The sequence below is a fragment of the Daldinia loculata genome (genome assembly GCF_022478755.1).
Source record: "Daldinia loculata strain CBS 113971 unplaced genomic scaffold F4817scaffold_15, whole genome shotgun sequence".
NCBI lineage: Eukaryota > Fungi > Ascomycota > Sordariomycetes > Xylariales > Hypoxylaceae > Daldinia > Daldinia loculata.
In genome coordinates this window covers 254461-270907 of record NW_026054869.1, presented here as the reverse complement: position 1 = coordinate 270907, position 16447 = coordinate 254461, and the positions used below count along the sequence as shown (strand labels likewise).

Here is a 16447-nt window from a genome sequence, read left to right as displayed (position 1 = left end):
TGAATAGCTCAGTAATGCATACATCATTTTTCTCGACTCGAAAGCTTTAGTATCTTGATTAAAGAGTTTGAGACTGTTCTACCGCTGTCTTACTCTTCTACAAGCCCTGAAGTAATCTATGATCTTTGCATTTCGTCCTCCTATCTTATAAGATAATCTATAGCAAGTCCATATCACCCTCCATAAATAATAAAAATCAACCCAAGGCATTGTCGAATCTAGATTCTAGATATATCAAAGAGCGGAATCCAAAAGGCCTCGCAGATGATCAAAGAAAAGGTATATCCAACTGGCTCCTGTACCTAGAACGCCGCAATTCTTAAACGTCAACGTAATTTAGTCGTACTCAAGCCCCACGCTCAACATCATTCGTATTCAGACTACTACCACGAGCATCAGTAACACTAGTCGCAGTACTAGGCTTGGTTTCGGGTAGCATCTCAAACTCGCTCTGGCGGATCTCTTTACGGGTACCATCATCGCCAGCCTCAAACTTCCGATCCATAATCTCGCCGAAGCACAGGCTTGGATGGAAGACATTCAGGACTAAGACAGCGACAGTGATCATCACACCCTCGAAGCCGATGAATAGGTCCTGACGGCCCATCAATGATCCCGTCCACCCGCTACTCAGCTCCGCAACGCGGAACACACTACGCCAGAAGATGCAGATGGTGCTTAGCGCTAGCGCGGGCGGGAAGGCCTTAAACATCCAGGAGTTGCGCATCGCGATTAGCGCTGGGTCCTGGTCTAGTGCTGCGGAACCGAGGGTTCGGCGCCGGCGCAAAGTATTGATTAGGAAGTCGATGGATAGAAGCATGAATACTAAGAGCGTGAAGACTTGGAAGGCGAGACCGGCGATCATGATGTTGTCGCCGGTATCTGTGGATTCTCCCGTGTGGAAGGCGGAGGAGGCGAGACCACCGCCAGCGGCTTGGAGGATTAGGGAGACGATGTCGCAGGGGATGAACTATAAGTTAAGGTTAGTGGACTTCGAGTTTATACAGGTTTATCCCTTTTTTCTCTTTCTTGGGGGTAAATAAGAAAGGGTATGTGAGACGTACGATGCGAGTATAGTATTTAGGTGGGATCCGCGAGTTCTCGGGCCCAAAGGCGAACACAATCTTCCGGATACACAGGTAGATGCCGGCGGCGAGGAAGGCCGGGGCTATGGTTAGACACTTAAACAACACGAGTCAGTAATCGCCTCCTTACGAAAGCCTAGTGATTTAGGTAGTAATGGTTCCCTAGTCAACTCGATCAGGGGGTCCCTCCTGATACAAGACCAGCAAAGAGAGAGAAAAGGAGATTGTTGGATATCACATACGCAGATCTGAATCATGAACCCATTTTCAGACCACTGGTTCTGCCAGCTCATGATCCGGCCGGCGTATCCTATGATCTCGCAGATGAGACCGAGGGCCATAGCAATAGTAAAGTTACGGCCACGCCGCGTGAAGGCGAAAACGGCGAGGAAGCCGACGAGGGAGAGGGCGAACAGTGCTAGGAAAACTGCGTTGGGTGCTAAGTCGATACGGTACGCATAGAAAGACAGATCGTAAGGACATATCTCTGGCGTGCAGTCCTTGAAGGAAATCGCGACGTTGGCGAGGTCGTTGCCGGCGTTGGCGCCAGACCCGGCTTGGTCACTCATTGCGGATAGGGATATTAGATTCAAGTCGATCAAGATTCAAGGGTAAGCAAGGTAACCACTCTAAAACAAACAAATATAAAGAGCTCTACAACGAAAGCAAGTCAGATATGGTAAAGAGTGAAAAACAGTTCCCCCAGCGGAAGGGAAGCGTGCTAGTTAAAGACTACAAGACGGGATCGGCAAGACCGCGGACTCCGGGGTGTGGGCTTCGCGAATGATTATATCAGTCTAGATACCTACTTCCTATGCGGCTCAGCCTGAAAAAAAGGGCCGGACTGGTTTATTAGAGGCATGTCTAGACTCTACCTGTCATAGTCGCGGGTAGCCATAGAAGCGAATGCGAGGTAATGCGAGGTAAGGCTGTGGGTCGGCGAATTGCCTAGTCGAGATAGTTCCTCGTTATCGAGCCTATCGTCAGAGTGGATAGTGTCTTCTAAGTAGCTCTTTTTGTCTAGTTATTACAAATGTCGAGATATTCTTCTAGAGTTTTGGGGGCATATTGTTCCTATGATAATCACTAAAATAGAAAGTCGCCGATACCTATAGGTATGCTGTATCCGGAACATACTATTAACGACATGCGTTATAACGGCGTATACATTTCTAAGTTGATGAGTATAATTGCACGCGTTGGCGGCCGAGCGGGCCCCGCGGACCTGTGAGCGCGTAGTTACAACTTCTGTATAGATACAGCGAGACAAACAACATCGTGATCTGATTCGGGGCAAGTCGATGCAGATAGCCCCTTGGACATGCAGAATATGTGTCTGTATGTAGAGTCAGAACCTGGGCTACCACCAGGATTGCGTACTACCATCTCGCTTCCCTGAAGATATCCCCGTCGATACTACGGGCTCGTTGGCTTACGTGTCGTTGTAGGCTGGGCATCTCAGCCGCACTGGAAACCTCATTTGGCAGACTTTGATATGTATATATGTTGATCCTGTTATATGAAGTCGTGGATGAAAGGCATTAGGTTGATTGGCGGAATCGTAGTGCACTGCCACGATGTTCTGCGTTACACACGGTCTGATCTGGAATCTCTAACAAGGTCAGGGGTGGTCAGACAACCGGGACGATAGTCCTGGAACCATCCAGCCATCTCGTAAACCATTCCTATATTGGGCAGGAAGCGTTGATTTTGACATGTCTGTTTCAACGTAGTAAAGCGGCCCGAAATAGCCCGAGGCGACGAAGTGAGTTACTCTAAGCTCTAAGCAAGGAGTTGTAAACAAGAGAAAATAAAGATTCCATAATATTGAAGGGAAGAGGACCACAATAAGCTTCGAGCTAGCGTCGACAATGTACGTACATATTACCTAAAAAAGAGATACTCGGTCTTGGCGTGCATTATAGTCGGGGAAAGTCCGGTTTAACTTCTTACAAGTATTACAAGTTTACAAGTACCTAATTCTAATCCCTGAGCTGGCAGCTTAAACTCGCCGTTCTTCTCCACGTAGACGTCATTCATTCGTCAATACTAATTGCATCAAGACTAAATGTTTCGAGAGCTACATCTACTACCAATGTATTACAACTCATTATCATTCCCACCAGGAACAAGCAGGAGAAGAAAGAAAATCATCCATAGGAGCATGCTCAATTTGCTCAAGGTCAGCTAGCGATAATGTTGTCCTCTTGCTTTGGTTTACGAAAGAAGAGCACTGACCCCGAGCGAGAACCACTGCTTCCTCAATATGAGCAGGACACTCACCTACAGCGGGAGCTGTATCGGAAGCTCCAAAGCTACCAGATGCTAAGGGCTCTGGCCAAAGGATACATGCCAACCACCGAACAAATCATTATCAACTTACGTACTCTTCTAGCAAGCGACGTATTGAATCCCGAAAACCCAGACCTGTCCGATAGTGGTCGCCGTTTGATACGTCTCACCAAGCTATGGCTACAGCAATTCATTACCCTACTACAGCATAAAAACGGCAAGGATCAACTTCAAGACCTTATCTGGTTCTTAACAAAAAGCCGAATATCAGTCGATGTGGACGATCTCAGCGCAAGGGCCAAGAAAACCAAGGCCAAGGCCGATATTGCTGCTGCGTACCAAAGTGTGCGCACCGTCGGCTCGCTACTGCTCACAAACCCCGATTTTAGAACATTCCTTAGTGATCTCAACATAGTCGTTCGCGAGGTTTTCAGAGATTCGGCCTTTGCCTTGAGTAGTGCTGCCAAAGAAGTAGGCGAGCAGTTGGAGCCATCACATGAAGAACAGCGAAGTATAGCCGAGTCAGGAACTACTAGTGATGGCCAGCCACCGACAGCCCAAGGTTTAGAGGATGAATTCGAAGATGTCGGCAAGGTTGTTGCGAGCCACGGTGCCGAGGTCGCAAGCGCTACGGTCGAAAGTGCTAAAGATAAGCTTTCTGGCGATGAGGGCCAGGCGCTTTTAAAGCGGTTGCAGCAAGTAGTCCTTAACCTTCGCAAGCGCAAGGACTATTCGGACTCCGTATCGACACTCTCACTGCTCATAAAACGCTACGCCATAGTCTATTCGCGAGCCGCTGAGGAGCTAATGGAAATCACCCAGGATGATGTTCAGGAAAACCGGGAGACAGATCGTGCTCTCACCAATCTTTGGGAGTTTGTTAAGAGCTTCGGTGACAAGAATGAATGGGAGAAGTCTGAAGAGCTTCTGAAGAAGGTTATGAGCCATAAGGACAGCGATCCCGAGTTTGAGAATTTACTACAGGACCTCGGTGACAGCTTGCAGAAGCTCCTTATGGACCCGGAATTCTTCTCCAATGCGGATGAAAAGCTCCGGGAGCTAAGAGAAAAGAGCAAGAATGTCGGATCGGAGAGTAGCTTGAAACAGGATGTCGATGATCTCCTACAGCAGCTATCTGTTACGTTCAAAAGTGTGGCAAAGGACGAAGATATCCATAATCTGACAACAACCACGCTCCGTATCTTTGGTGTCCTTTCTCCTACCAACTCGACGACGAACACTGAGTTGATCCATGACGCGCTGAATGTATTCATTCCACGTCTTATCAGTACCGTTCAGTATATACCAATCCCACGTCTCGAAGTCAGCACACCAACAATCGACCTTCTACTAGAAAACCTCATTATCGAACCCGGTAATACCGTGAACGAAACATCATTCCTTCCGTTCAGACTAAAGATCGAGAATTATAATGACGTTGAGATCCGTAAAACCCGCTTCCGGACAAATGCTAGCATGAAGAATCTCGTGCTCATCAAGATCGACGGCCTTTCAGCACGTGCGGATGAGGTCGGCTTCTGGTTGCGCGTCCATAGCGGGTTATTCCGTCTAGCCGATGAGGGCATCGCAAGCTTCGCGCTAGATGAGCGCGGCATTGACATCCACCTCGAAGTCGAGATATGCCGCGAGCGCTTGGAACAGATCGTAACACTACGCAGGGTGCGGGTAAAAGTACACAAGTTAAACTACAAGCTCCGGAAGAGCAAGTTCTCCTGGCTAAGCTGGCTCATTAAGCCAGTGCTTCGTCCCATCCTCAAGGCGACAATGGAAGCCCAGCTCGCTTCTGCCATTAGCGATTCGCTGCATGCTGCGAACCGCGAGCTGTTGTTTGCTCGGGAGCGTTTGCGCGCGACACGGATCGCCGATCCGAAGGATCTGTGGACTTTCATCAGGGCCGTTGCAGCTAGGTTGGTGCCTGAGGAAGACCCCGATCTGTACACGAGAGTGGGTGTAGAACAGCCGGGCCGTGGTGTCTTTAAGGGGGTCTATACCCCGGGTAGCGTCGTTAAGATATGGAATGAAGAGGCATCTCGAGCTGGCGATCGCATTGAGCAGTTTGAGGCGGGCGGCTGGCGGAACGACGTATTTGATACGCACGTGCGTAATCTCACTTGAGCTTGATTATCTTTGGCAATAGGTTAGGTTAGGTATTTTATTGGGATAGCAGGATGGCGTTATTAGGGTTGGTCAAGCGTACATGAGGACATTTCTTCACGGGACTATTGTTTTGAAATTTCAGCCTATGGCCTACATTATAAATGACGTATCTGGCAGCGTTATCTTACTTAGGTATTTAAGAATAACATCGCAAGATGAACGCATAAAATTGGACACAGAGTATAGGGTTTGTGTTCAAGCGTCGTGTTCGATTTATATTCTAAATTGACTTCACTATCATGATTTCAATCTTGAAGAAGAATTATGCAGAGATATATGACCTCGGAATCTCAGCGAGCTATGTACTTGTATGCAATTTGTTGCTTAATCTCGATGACTCGATTATAAGAATCCTAATAAATCTTTATGTCGCCTATCAACCAATACCCATCCATCGTCCTGGATACTCGTCTGATCATTCCTAACATCTATAACCGCAGCATTCTCTTTTCCCTCTCTATCTCCATCCTCATCCTTCCCCTTCCCCGGCTCCGGATATTTCCTCAAATGCTCAATCGCCCAGACAACTTCCCTAGTCAACGGCGGCGGTACTCTCCCATCTCCCCCCAGCGTACCCAGCCCCGCGATACGGAACAATCCCTCCAACCACTCCGCCGTTTCCCCCCGCTCCCAATTGATATCGTGGAACTTCCTACCCTCCCGCCGCGTGTTTTCCAGTCGTTCCCGCTCCCAGCGCTCTTGCTCGGCCGCCGGGGGTAACGGGACCGCGTTGCGCCCGGCGAATAGCCGCGCGAGAGCGATGGCTTGGTACTCGAAGCTGCGGAAGGTTAGGACGCGGGGCACGCCGACGATTCCGAGCGTGGGATGCGCGCGGAAGAACGTGTGCCAGTAGTTCCCGACGAGCTTGCCGCTGGTGTAATCCCATAGCGGCTCGCCTCCGCTGCTGTTTGCCGCGGCGTTCCAGAACGGGAAGGACGCGTTGTATCCGGTGGCGTAGATCACGGCGTCGACGTCTGTCAGCCGCGTTCCGTCCGAGAATAGGATGCTGCCGTCCTCGGCGCTGTACTCTGAAATCACGGGTTTCCATGCGATGCCCGGAGGCGGCTCGGGTCCGTCCCAGCGGGACTTGGAGCGCCGCGATTGGAAGACGGGGTGCTGTGCTGTGGAGACTAGTTCGGTGGTTAGGTCGTGGCCTGATGCGGAGTTGCCGATGATGACGACGCGTTGCCCGATGAATTGGAAGGGTGACCGGTAGTACTTTGAGTGCGAGACGCGGCCGGGGAATTTTTGGGCGTATTCTTGGAGGCCTTTGACGTAGGGGATCTGTGTGTGTTAGAGTAGATAGTGCTGGGGGGGGGGAGGAGGGTTGGCTTATAAGTGAGTCTATAACATACGTAGGGTACAGAGTAGTGCCCGTTTGCTAGGATCACAGCGTCAAATGTCTCTTCCCACCAGAAGTCAACGTGACGAGACGGGTCGTACTTCCGGAGGGTCAATTTCCACCTTTCGGGGCCGTCTTCTGAATCGGGCTTCAGTTTGGTGATGTCCTCGACAGTAGTACTCAGACTCAGCAGCGAGTCTGTTTTGTGGAGCGAGAAATAACTCTCGATGTACTGCTTGGGAACATGATGCGGTGGGAAGGGCCCGTAGGCGAACCTCCTATCGGAGAAGCACATGGCAATATCGGGCACATTAGTTCTAATCCGGTGTTAACATGTTGACTCGTATATTCAAATATAGACTTGAGTCGAGTCCCCACGTTAAAGAATCGTAGATAGGCGTCTTGGAAAACCTCTCTTGCTGGTTAGGTGGTGTGTTCCGAGGGAGCTCCTTCGGGATTTCCAGCGGCGGATCGACATCGGGAGGTAACTTTCCCGGCTGCACCTCTAATGCGGGCGTCGGGTCCGAGTCGTAAATCCTGCAGGTTGTAAGCAAAACATGCTTACTGGGTGATGTATATAAAGGATATGAGTACCATGTTCCCCCGGGCGTCTCTCGCCTCTCAAATACCCGAATCCGTTCAAAATAGTTTTCAGCTTTTAATGCTGCCGCCGCGATAGCCCCTATTATATATATGAGTTTATGTCAGATACCGGTATGCATATATAAGAGTCTTCAAGATGACAGTTATACATACCTCCCGCACCCGCGCCAACAACAGCTACGGACTTGATTCTATGTTCCTTACTCATATCTTCTACAATAAATATTGTAACAACTAAGCTTCATCTTCAATTGAACCGGATACGTAATCGCCTTTAGGAGGGGCATTGGGATCCGCATGAACCGATTACCAACGCTTAACTATAGTATTCGTAATACTCACCCAGTATGTCGCCATTGTCACGTGAGTACCTAGGTATACGATCATTTATATAACTCGGCAATGTTATAACACGTCATAGTTCACGAAAGGAGAGAGTATAAATGAGTATTGTAAGAATTAAGTTCCTCTGGTATCGGTGGTAATAATTTGTCCAAGTGGGGTGTGAGGTTTGTTCTTATTAGGCGCGTTCTTATTAGGCTTGCCTTGGATTGCAGCCAGGTTGTACATGGATATTGGTAATACTTGATAGTGTATCTTGTAAAGTTTTTATATTTAGCTTGAGCCCCTTTTAGTAGTTTTATGCTGATTACGCTGCCGAAATCATAAAGGATATAAGCCGCTAAAAGTATAGTTAAATATCTTAATGTCGCCAGGTAGATTATTGTTCCATTTAAATACGAGTCCGAGTCCGTATTGTTGCTACCTTGTCCGACATACTTGAAAACACCGCAAAGTAATAAAATTACACGAGGTTCTTAAGAAGGGAACTCAATGAACTAAATCAACTACATACGCATATTGTCAGCTACAAGTATGGCTAAGTACTTAGGTAATAATATTAACCTATTATTAGGTATTTTCCGAGTTATTTATTAAAGTGGTTTCTTGACAGCTTAGCTCATGTTAAGGTATTATGGGTTAAAGGTAATTAACAAAGGTTTATTTACTATATAAAAAGCGCGAAACGCTTTTATAAAAAGATAAAAAGTTAAACGTTATAAAATTAATATTATTATTATTTGGTTTACTTATTTTAAATATTTATTCCGTGTATAATATTAATTAACAGGTATAAATTTTAATAATGTAACGTTTATTATTTAATTATATAAACCGTTTGTTAAAAAAGTAAATTATAAAGTATTGTAAAATAAAAAAATAAAAAATATTTTAACGGCGCGCGAAAATAACTACGATTTAAAAGGAAGTATTATAAAACGAAAGAAAAAAAGATTACTGTTACGGCGTAAAAGGTTAATTACGACGAAAAAGTTACGATAAAAAAAAGAAAAAAAAACAATAATAACGTTATAAAAAAAAAGATTAACGACTTTTTAAAAGGTTTTAAAGTTAAGTATTACCGATTTATAATAATAAAATTATTTATATTATTAGTAAAAACTTTATTAAAAGATTTATAAAACGAAGTAACAGTTATTACAAATAAAGCTTTATAATAAAAATTAAAATTAAAAGTAAAACTTTACGATTAATACAAGGTTAAACAAATAAGGTTTAAAGTAAAGTAATAATTATAACGACGAAATTTAATACGATTAAAATAAAGTTTTACGATTAAAATAAAACTTTATAATTAAAATAAAACTTTATAATTAAAATAAAGTTTTACAATTAAAATAAAACTTTATAACCGAAATAAAATTAAATAAATAAAAGTTAAAATAAAACAATAATTATAATAACGTTATTAACGAAACTTTTAATATAACCGAGATAAAACTTAAACCCGTACAAATTATTAATTATTTTAATTACGTTTTAAAACTTTATTAATTATTTTAATTACGTTTAAAAAGTTATAAGATTTTTTTAATAACTTTAAAAAGTTATATAATTACCGTAAAAAAAATCGAAACTTAAAAAAGTATATTATTAAAGTTTTTAACGTGGTCGAAAATAATTAAAAAATACTTTAATATAATAGTAAATAACTTTATAACGGGTTAACGGTAAAATAGTTATAAAAGTGTATACTTTATTACCGATTAAATATAATTAACTTAAAAAAGTATATTATTAAAGTTTTTAACAAAGTTTAAAAATAACCAAAAAATGTTTTAATATAATAGTAAAAAATTAATCGCTACGGGGTTTAAAAAGGTATATTACCAAAATTTTTAACAAAGTTTAAAAATAACTAAAAAATATTTTAATACGGTCGTTATAAGGAAAAAACAAGATTTAAAAAAATATATTATTAAAGTTTTTAACAAAGTTCGAAAATAATTAAAAAACCCCCGAAACGGCCGCCGATAACTTTATAACGGATTAACAATATAATTAAACGAAATAAAGTTAATAACGAAGTTAATAATAACAAAGTTAATAACGAGGTTAATAACGAGTAACGAAGTTAATAACGAGTAATAAAGTTAATAACAAATAACAAAATTAATAACAAAATTAATAATAAATAAAAACTATAATAAAGTAATAATAACAACAAAATTAATAATAAAGTTAATAACAAATAAAAGTTATAACAAAATAATAATAACAATAAAGTTAACAATAAAATTAATGGTAAACAAAAATTATAACAAAATAACAACAATAACGGGGTTAAAAACAACGACGAAATTCACGATAATTTTTTTTACACTTTTTTTTACACTTTTTTACACGTTTTTTAACTAGTCCCGAAAACGGGACTATAAAAAAAAAAATAACTTTATTAAAATATTATAAGTTAAAAATAATTAACAAAAGTTTATTTACTATATAAAAAGCGCAAAATGTTTTTGTAAAAAAATAAAAAGTTAAACGTTATAAAATTAATATTATTATTATTTAATTTATTTATTTTAAACACTTACTCCGTATATAACATCAATTAACAAGTATAAATTTTAATAACTTATTTTATTTTAAAATTAAAATCTTTAATAAAAACGTTTTAATTTTTCGGTGCCAAATTTCATTTATGATTAATAAATAAACAAAACTTACGATTTTTAAAAAATGCTAACATGCCAGTTACGTGTTTACCTATATGCCGTTTTATAAAAAATCCCATAAAATGCAGTTATTTAAAATAAAAGTTATAATTCGACTTAACTAAACCTTACTAAATAAACTACGAAATAATAATTACTTTAAATATTAAAACTATTTTCTCGAACTAAGTTACATTTTAGTTATTTCAAATACCTTGCGAGGTATAAAGTGACTTCCGTGCCTTAAACAGATATATTTTGCAAGTCAATTCGACTTTGTGAAACCTACTTAGAGAATTGTAATGCTATACGCGAAGTCCGATCAAAGCCTTCAGTTGATATGACCTTGCATCAAACTAGCGGCTTTTACAACACCACCTTGTTTTCGCGCAGAAGTCGAGGTCGAATGAAATATCCGCTTACGCACGCAGTCCTCAATTACCTTGCGCGTAAGTAAAGGGGTATAGGGCTAAGCGTCGGTCCGGACCGTCTTCACACTTATTAGTCTCTTACGTGAGGAAAGGAGGAGCCAAAAAAGGACACCAGGCACCATGATGTTGAATCTCATAGTAACATAAATGTGGAACAGTTGTCACTTAGAAAAATGCATCTTAATAGGTACATATAGTTATTCGATAGGCCCCTTCAAAACATTTAAATCTAAACACAACTCTAGGAAATACTTAGTTACATCCTACCCAGGTACATTAGGTATCAAAGGGGATAGATATACCTACTGGACATGACTTTGACGGGTGGCTGCATGATACCGATGACGCTATCCTGGCGTTTCGAGGAAACAGTCTGGTTTGGGTATGGTCTATGCTCAGTAATTCTCTCATATATCATTTAGAACGATCATGCGCCAAGGAGACTGCAGGAAGCCACTTACGATGACCTGAAGGCGTTGATACTTGATATGATAAGTTGGAGGATTAGTGGCTTGCAGCTTCAAACCATATGATCGATATGCTTTTGTACCAACACCTTAGTCGTCGAGCTGCCTCATGTTGAATAGTGAGGTGATGGTTAGATCTGCAGCTCAAAATCATCCTTAGCCGTATTGTAATGTAATATAAAGCCTTTTGGTGCGAACCTACCTAACTATAAATACCTTCGGTCCCGAAAATAATGACATGGAGTCTCTATACTGCCGTATCCGATGGTGTATGAGGGCCAATTCAGCGAATATGTCTCGGGGTGAAAAAGAGATACTTGTTAAGTAGGCTGGTGTCGTATTGCTTACTTAATGTTGGTGGTGTTGGTATTTATAGGCAAAGTCGCATTTGTGTCTCTTATTACAGGCCTATCATCAACTCATCGTGTGTTACACTAGCCTCGTTTGCTCTGATCATCTGAATCCGGTTGATAGTTATGTTGCATTTCTTCTACCTATTTTGTGTACACTGTGCTAGGTTTAGATTCTTTACTACCTGTTCCCGTATTTCACTGTGTCCACTGGTCTACCACGTGTAATGTAACTTATCAGCCTTCCACATGATAATGGCGACTTCATGTTATATATAGTTGCATCAACAAGGCCTATCAGGATGGAGCTGAATCGGCCGAGAAATGCAGACCCCCAACGGGCACCTCGTAGATTCTCCCTGTATAAGTGGACAAGGGAGTTCATATCCCCCTCCGCGGTACCAGTACCCTCCAATCTAGCCTCTTCTGATACTCGAGTCATGTCTTCTCCATTTGCCCAAGCTATCCAAGTTATTACCAGAGCCCTTGGGCCTCTTCCCAAATATCAGTTCACTCCGGGGAATGATGATACATCCAAGGAGACTGGCCTTCTTCAGGACTTGCAACACTTGAGTGTTGAAGACTACAAGACGTTGAAAGATGTTTTAGATGCCACGGTTTCTGGCGAAGAGGATGACAACGAGCTTTTGCAGGAGCGTATCGTAACATTGCTGGCTAAACTACCTCCTAATTCCAGGGAAGGTAAACAAGCTACCGATGCTTTCGTCAACACACTCTGGAACTCGCTTGAGCACCCTCCTGCTCAGATTTCAGCTCGAGATGCTTGCTACCGTACAGCAAACGGCTCCTATAACAACCTCGAAGCTCCTGCTATGGGAGCCGCCAACACCCGCTATACACGGACGACCCCTGCTAAGGTATTCCAGGGGCCTAACTTACCAGACCCGGGTCTTATTTACGATAGTATCATGGTCAGGGATGAAGCATCATTCCGCGAGCATCCAAACAAGATATCTAGCGTGCTATTCTACCTTGCAACAATCATCACTCACGATGTCTTCCAGACAGTAAGTTATTTAAACATGTATTGTCCCCCTTACTCTTAATCGATATCTAATTGTCAAGTAAAGGACTCACGAGACGCAAACGTTAACTTGACCTCGTCGTATCTCGATCTTTCGCCTTTGTATGGTCGTAATGACGAAGAGCAAAAGGCCATGCGAACTTTCAAAGATGGATTACTCAAACCAGACTGTTTTTCGTCAAGGAATCTTCTTGGATTTCCTCCAGGAGTAGGAGTGTTTTTGATCGTTAGTGCTCCTGAATTTCTTATCCTCTACCAGCCATTCCTAGAAAGTGTACACCTATTCATCTTAAGAGATTGTCTTCGAGGGTCAACAATATACCCAATAGTCGATTTTAGAACTATAAACTCTCTCGCGGCTCTTAACTTCGCTTTGGAAAGTTAATACTAATGACTATTCGCAGATGTTCAATCGGTTTCACAACTATGTCGTAACTCAGCTGGCAGGGTAAGACTCCAATTATCAGCGGTACCTTGAATTTTATATAATAATCAAGAAACGCTAATATCTATAAGGATTAATGAGAACGGCCGCTTCACCAAGCCGGCCGCTACTAGCGAAGGTGGTAATTGGGAGGCGTGGGAGAAATACGATAACGACCTATTCCAGACAGGACGACTCATTACCTGCGGGCTCTATGTCAACATCATCCTTAAGGATTACGTCCGAACGATACTGAATGTAAACCGCTCTGGCACTACATGGGGCCTAGACCCACGGACGCAAGAGAAGAAGAACATATTCAACAGTTCACCAGCCCCAGAGGCTACAGGTAACCAAGTTTCCATCGAGTTCAATCTCATTTATAGATGGCACAGCGCCCTGTCGACGCGTGACGAGAAATGGGTAAATGATGACTTCCGTAAAATACTCGACGGCGCGGATCCTGCCAAAGCGAGCGTTGACGAAGTATTGCAAGCCTTAGCAAGATCCCGGCGCAGCATCCCCAACAACCCGGATGAGCGAGATTTCGCCGGTCTATACCGAGGTGATGATGGGACTTACTCTGATGACAATCTCGTCGATATCCTAACCACTTCTATCGAGGATGTCGCCGGCGCGTTCGGAGCGAACCAAGTCCCAAGCGCATTGCGAGTTATCGAAATCCTCGGAATTACGCAAGCACGAGAATGGCATGTAGCCACGCTGAATGAGTTCCGGCAGCATTTTGGCTTGAAGAAGCATGACACGTTCGAAGATATCAACTCAGACCCTGCGGTCGCGGGGAAGTTAACGTCGCTTTACGACTCGCCTGACGCAGTTGAGCTATATCCAGGGCGTACGTGCATTGAGAAAACCCCTTGCCCCTATTATAGGACATTCGTAGATCCTTAACCCTTCTATTTGAATGAATAAGCACTCACTGGTCACAGTCGTAGCTGAGAAGCCTAAGCCGCCCATGTCTGGCAGCGGACTCTGCGTCAACGTCACGACGAGCCGCGCCATCCTTTCCGATGCCGTGGCGCTCGTTCGCGGAGATCGCTTCTATACTACTGACTACACTCCTGCGAACTTGACGAACTGGGGGTATGTATGATATTATCTCACAACATCCCACTTTAATTCCCCTTAGTGAGACGTGAAACTGAGAGCCTTTTAGTTATAATGAGGCCAATTTCGACCTCAAAGTAGACCAGGGACAAGTGATGCACAAGTTGGTATTCCGCGCGTTCCCATTCCACTTCGCGCGCAACAGCATCCATGCGCATTTCCCATTCGTTGTACCGAAGGAGAATAAGGTCATACACGAAGCTCTTGGCACATCTGAATTATATTCGGTAAGATGATTTCCCCCTTAGACCTCCTTTCCCATCCATCGAGAATAGGGGTTCTTCGGTCATACCCCTTTCTAATGTAACTAATACTAACTTTTATCACCACAGTGGGAAAAGCCCACGCGGCAACTAGATCCAGTGGTTATCAAATCCCACAAAGCCGTTAGCCAAGTGTTGGGTAATAACAAGGACTTCTACGTTCCCTGGGGTGAAGGTATATCCCACCTCGTCAGCCCCCCTGGGAAGACCTTCGCAAAAGACTTTTGTCTAGCGGGCGACGGCACAGCCAACCAGCATAATAGGGACCATGTCGCCAGATGTCTCTACCAGCCCAGGGAGTGGGAAGCGGAGATCAAGCATTTCTTTAATCAGACTACCAAGAATCTGCTGAAGAAAGCCGGCCGGGCGTTACCACACAATCCCACCACATCGGCGTCGGCCAAAAACTTCGAAGTTGACATTGTCCGAGACATCATTATCCCGCTTAACACGCGCTTCGTCGCGGAGTTCTTCGGACTACCGATTAAAACGGCGGAGACCTCGCCCCACGGCATCTACACAGAGCACGAGCTATACGGGCTACTGTCAGCCATGTTCTCCGCCGTATTTTTCGACAGCGACCCAGCTAATTCCTTCAAACTGCGGACTCTGTCACGCGAACTTGCTCTGGGGCTAGAACAACTTGTACGGCTGGAGGCCGAAGCCGATGCGAAGACTGGTTGGGTAGCCGGAATGGCGGCACGATTGGGTTTTATATCTGCTGGGAAAGATAAGTCGAATGCCGGGGGTAAGGATGACTGGCCTGGGCTCCCGCATTATGGGCGACAGTTGCTTTCCCGTATGATGGAGAAGGGGAAGACGGTTGAGGAGTGTATTGCGGGGACTGTTATGCCTATTAGGTGAGCTGCTCTTGTCTGGAACTCCATTGAATATCACAACGGAAGTTCGTGGACGGTATATTATACTAACCCTAGATCTAATAGCGCTGCCGGAGCCACAATCATGTCAGGCCTGCTCTCGCAGTGTCTAGATTACTTCCTAGGAGCAGGGAGCGAACATCTGCCCGAACTGTATCGCCTAGCTCACGAAGACACAACTGAAGCTGACGATAAGTTGATGCATTAGTAAGTTCCTCCCCCTATCTCGACACATAGATATAAAAAAAAAAGCTTCGTTCCCCAAATACTAAACTAAACCCAGCCTCCTAGAAGGCATCCGCCTCCGCGGCACCGTCGTAGTAGCGCGCTTCGTCCCATCCACCAGCCGCGCCCAAACCATCACCGACGACATCCCCTGCCTACCCAACCCATCCTCCCCAACCAGCCCATCCCCCATCCCGAACCCCCCTTCCTCACGCCCCTCCTCCACCCGCACATACACCCTCCTTCCAACCCAACGCGCCATAATCGACCTAGTAACCGCCTCCCACGACGCCGCCGCCTTCCCCGACCCCGAGTCCCTGCGTCTCGACCGCCCGGTATCTTCGTACCTGCCCTGGGGCGCCGGCCCGCATAAATGCCTAGGCGAGGGACTGACGCGGGTCGCTCTCGCGGCCGCGTTTAAGGTATTGTTGCAATTACCGGGTTTACGGCGTGCTCCCGGTCCGCGGGGCGAGTGCAAGAGTCTCGAGTTCAAGGAGTGGCGGGGCCAAGTTGGGCGGAAGGCTGTGCGTGGCGGCGGCGACGAGTGGACTGGACTGAGGGTGTATATGACGCCCGATCAGAGCGCGTATTCCCCTGTGCCGACGACGATGCGGGTGCGGTGGGATGGTGTGGCTATTACTGCTGAGGGAGCAGAGAGGGGGTGGGTTGATGTTGGGGGTAAGTAAATAAATTGTCAATTGTCGGGTGAGGGATAT

At 44.4% G+C, this 16447-nt stretch overlaps 4 protein-coding genes across 4 annotated transcripts; 2 read left to right on the top strand and 2 right to left on the bottom strand.

The window, feature by feature from the left end:
- Nucleotides 1-45: 45 nt before the first annotated feature.
- Nucleotides 46-1986, bottom strand: F4817DRAFT_55342 (RTA1-domain-containing protein). Its single transcript, XM_049307630.1, has 3 exons — nt 1328-1986; nt 1065-1181; nt 46-970 (listed from the first exon to the last, which is right to left on the bottom strand). Exons 1-3 carry the CDS (start codon nt 1652-1654, stop codon nt 347-349), a joined length of 1068 nt encoding a protein of 355 aa, XP_049160541.1. The 5' UTR covers nt 1655-1986; the 3' UTR covers nt 46-346.
- Nucleotides 1987-2922: 936 nt separating this feature from the next.
- F4817DRAFT_332964 (uncharacterized protein) lies at nt 2923-5832 on the top strand. The gene has a single exon (XM_049302716.1). It carries the CDS (start codon nt 3282-3284, stop codon nt 5511-5513), a length of 2232 nt encoding a protein of 743 aa, XP_049160540.1. The 5' UTR covers nt 2923-3281; the 3' UTR covers nt 5514-5832.
- On the bottom strand, nt 5833-8072 carry F4817DRAFT_332961 (FAD/NAD(P)-binding domain-containing protein). Its single transcript, XM_049302715.1, has 6 exons — nt 7922-8072; nt 7654-7863; nt 7492-7579; nt 7276-7434; nt 6911-7214; nt 5833-6839 (listed from the first exon to the last, which is right to left on the bottom strand). The coding sequence occupies exons 2-6, from the start codon at nt 7706-7708 to the stop codon at nt 5898-5900; spliced, it is 1548 nt and encodes a 515-aa protein (XP_049160539.1). The 5' UTR covers nt 7709-7863; nt 7922-8072; the 3' UTR covers nt 5833-5897.
- A 4136-nt stretch (nt 8073-12208) lies between these two features.
- Nucleotides 12209-16417, top strand: F4817DRAFT_357780 (linoleate diol synthase precursor; the record flags this gene model as incomplete). Its single annotated transcript, XM_049305951.1, has 9 exons — nt 12209-12796; nt 12860-13039; nt 13218-13261; nt 13330-14093; nt 14188-14341; nt 14415-14592; nt 14698-15488; nt 15573-15713; nt 15790-16417. 9 exons carry the CDS (start codon nt 12209-12211, stop codon nt 16415-16417), a joined length of 3468 nt encoding a protein of 1155 aa, XP_049160538.1.
- Between the last annotated feature and the right edge of the window lie 30 nt (nt 16418-16447).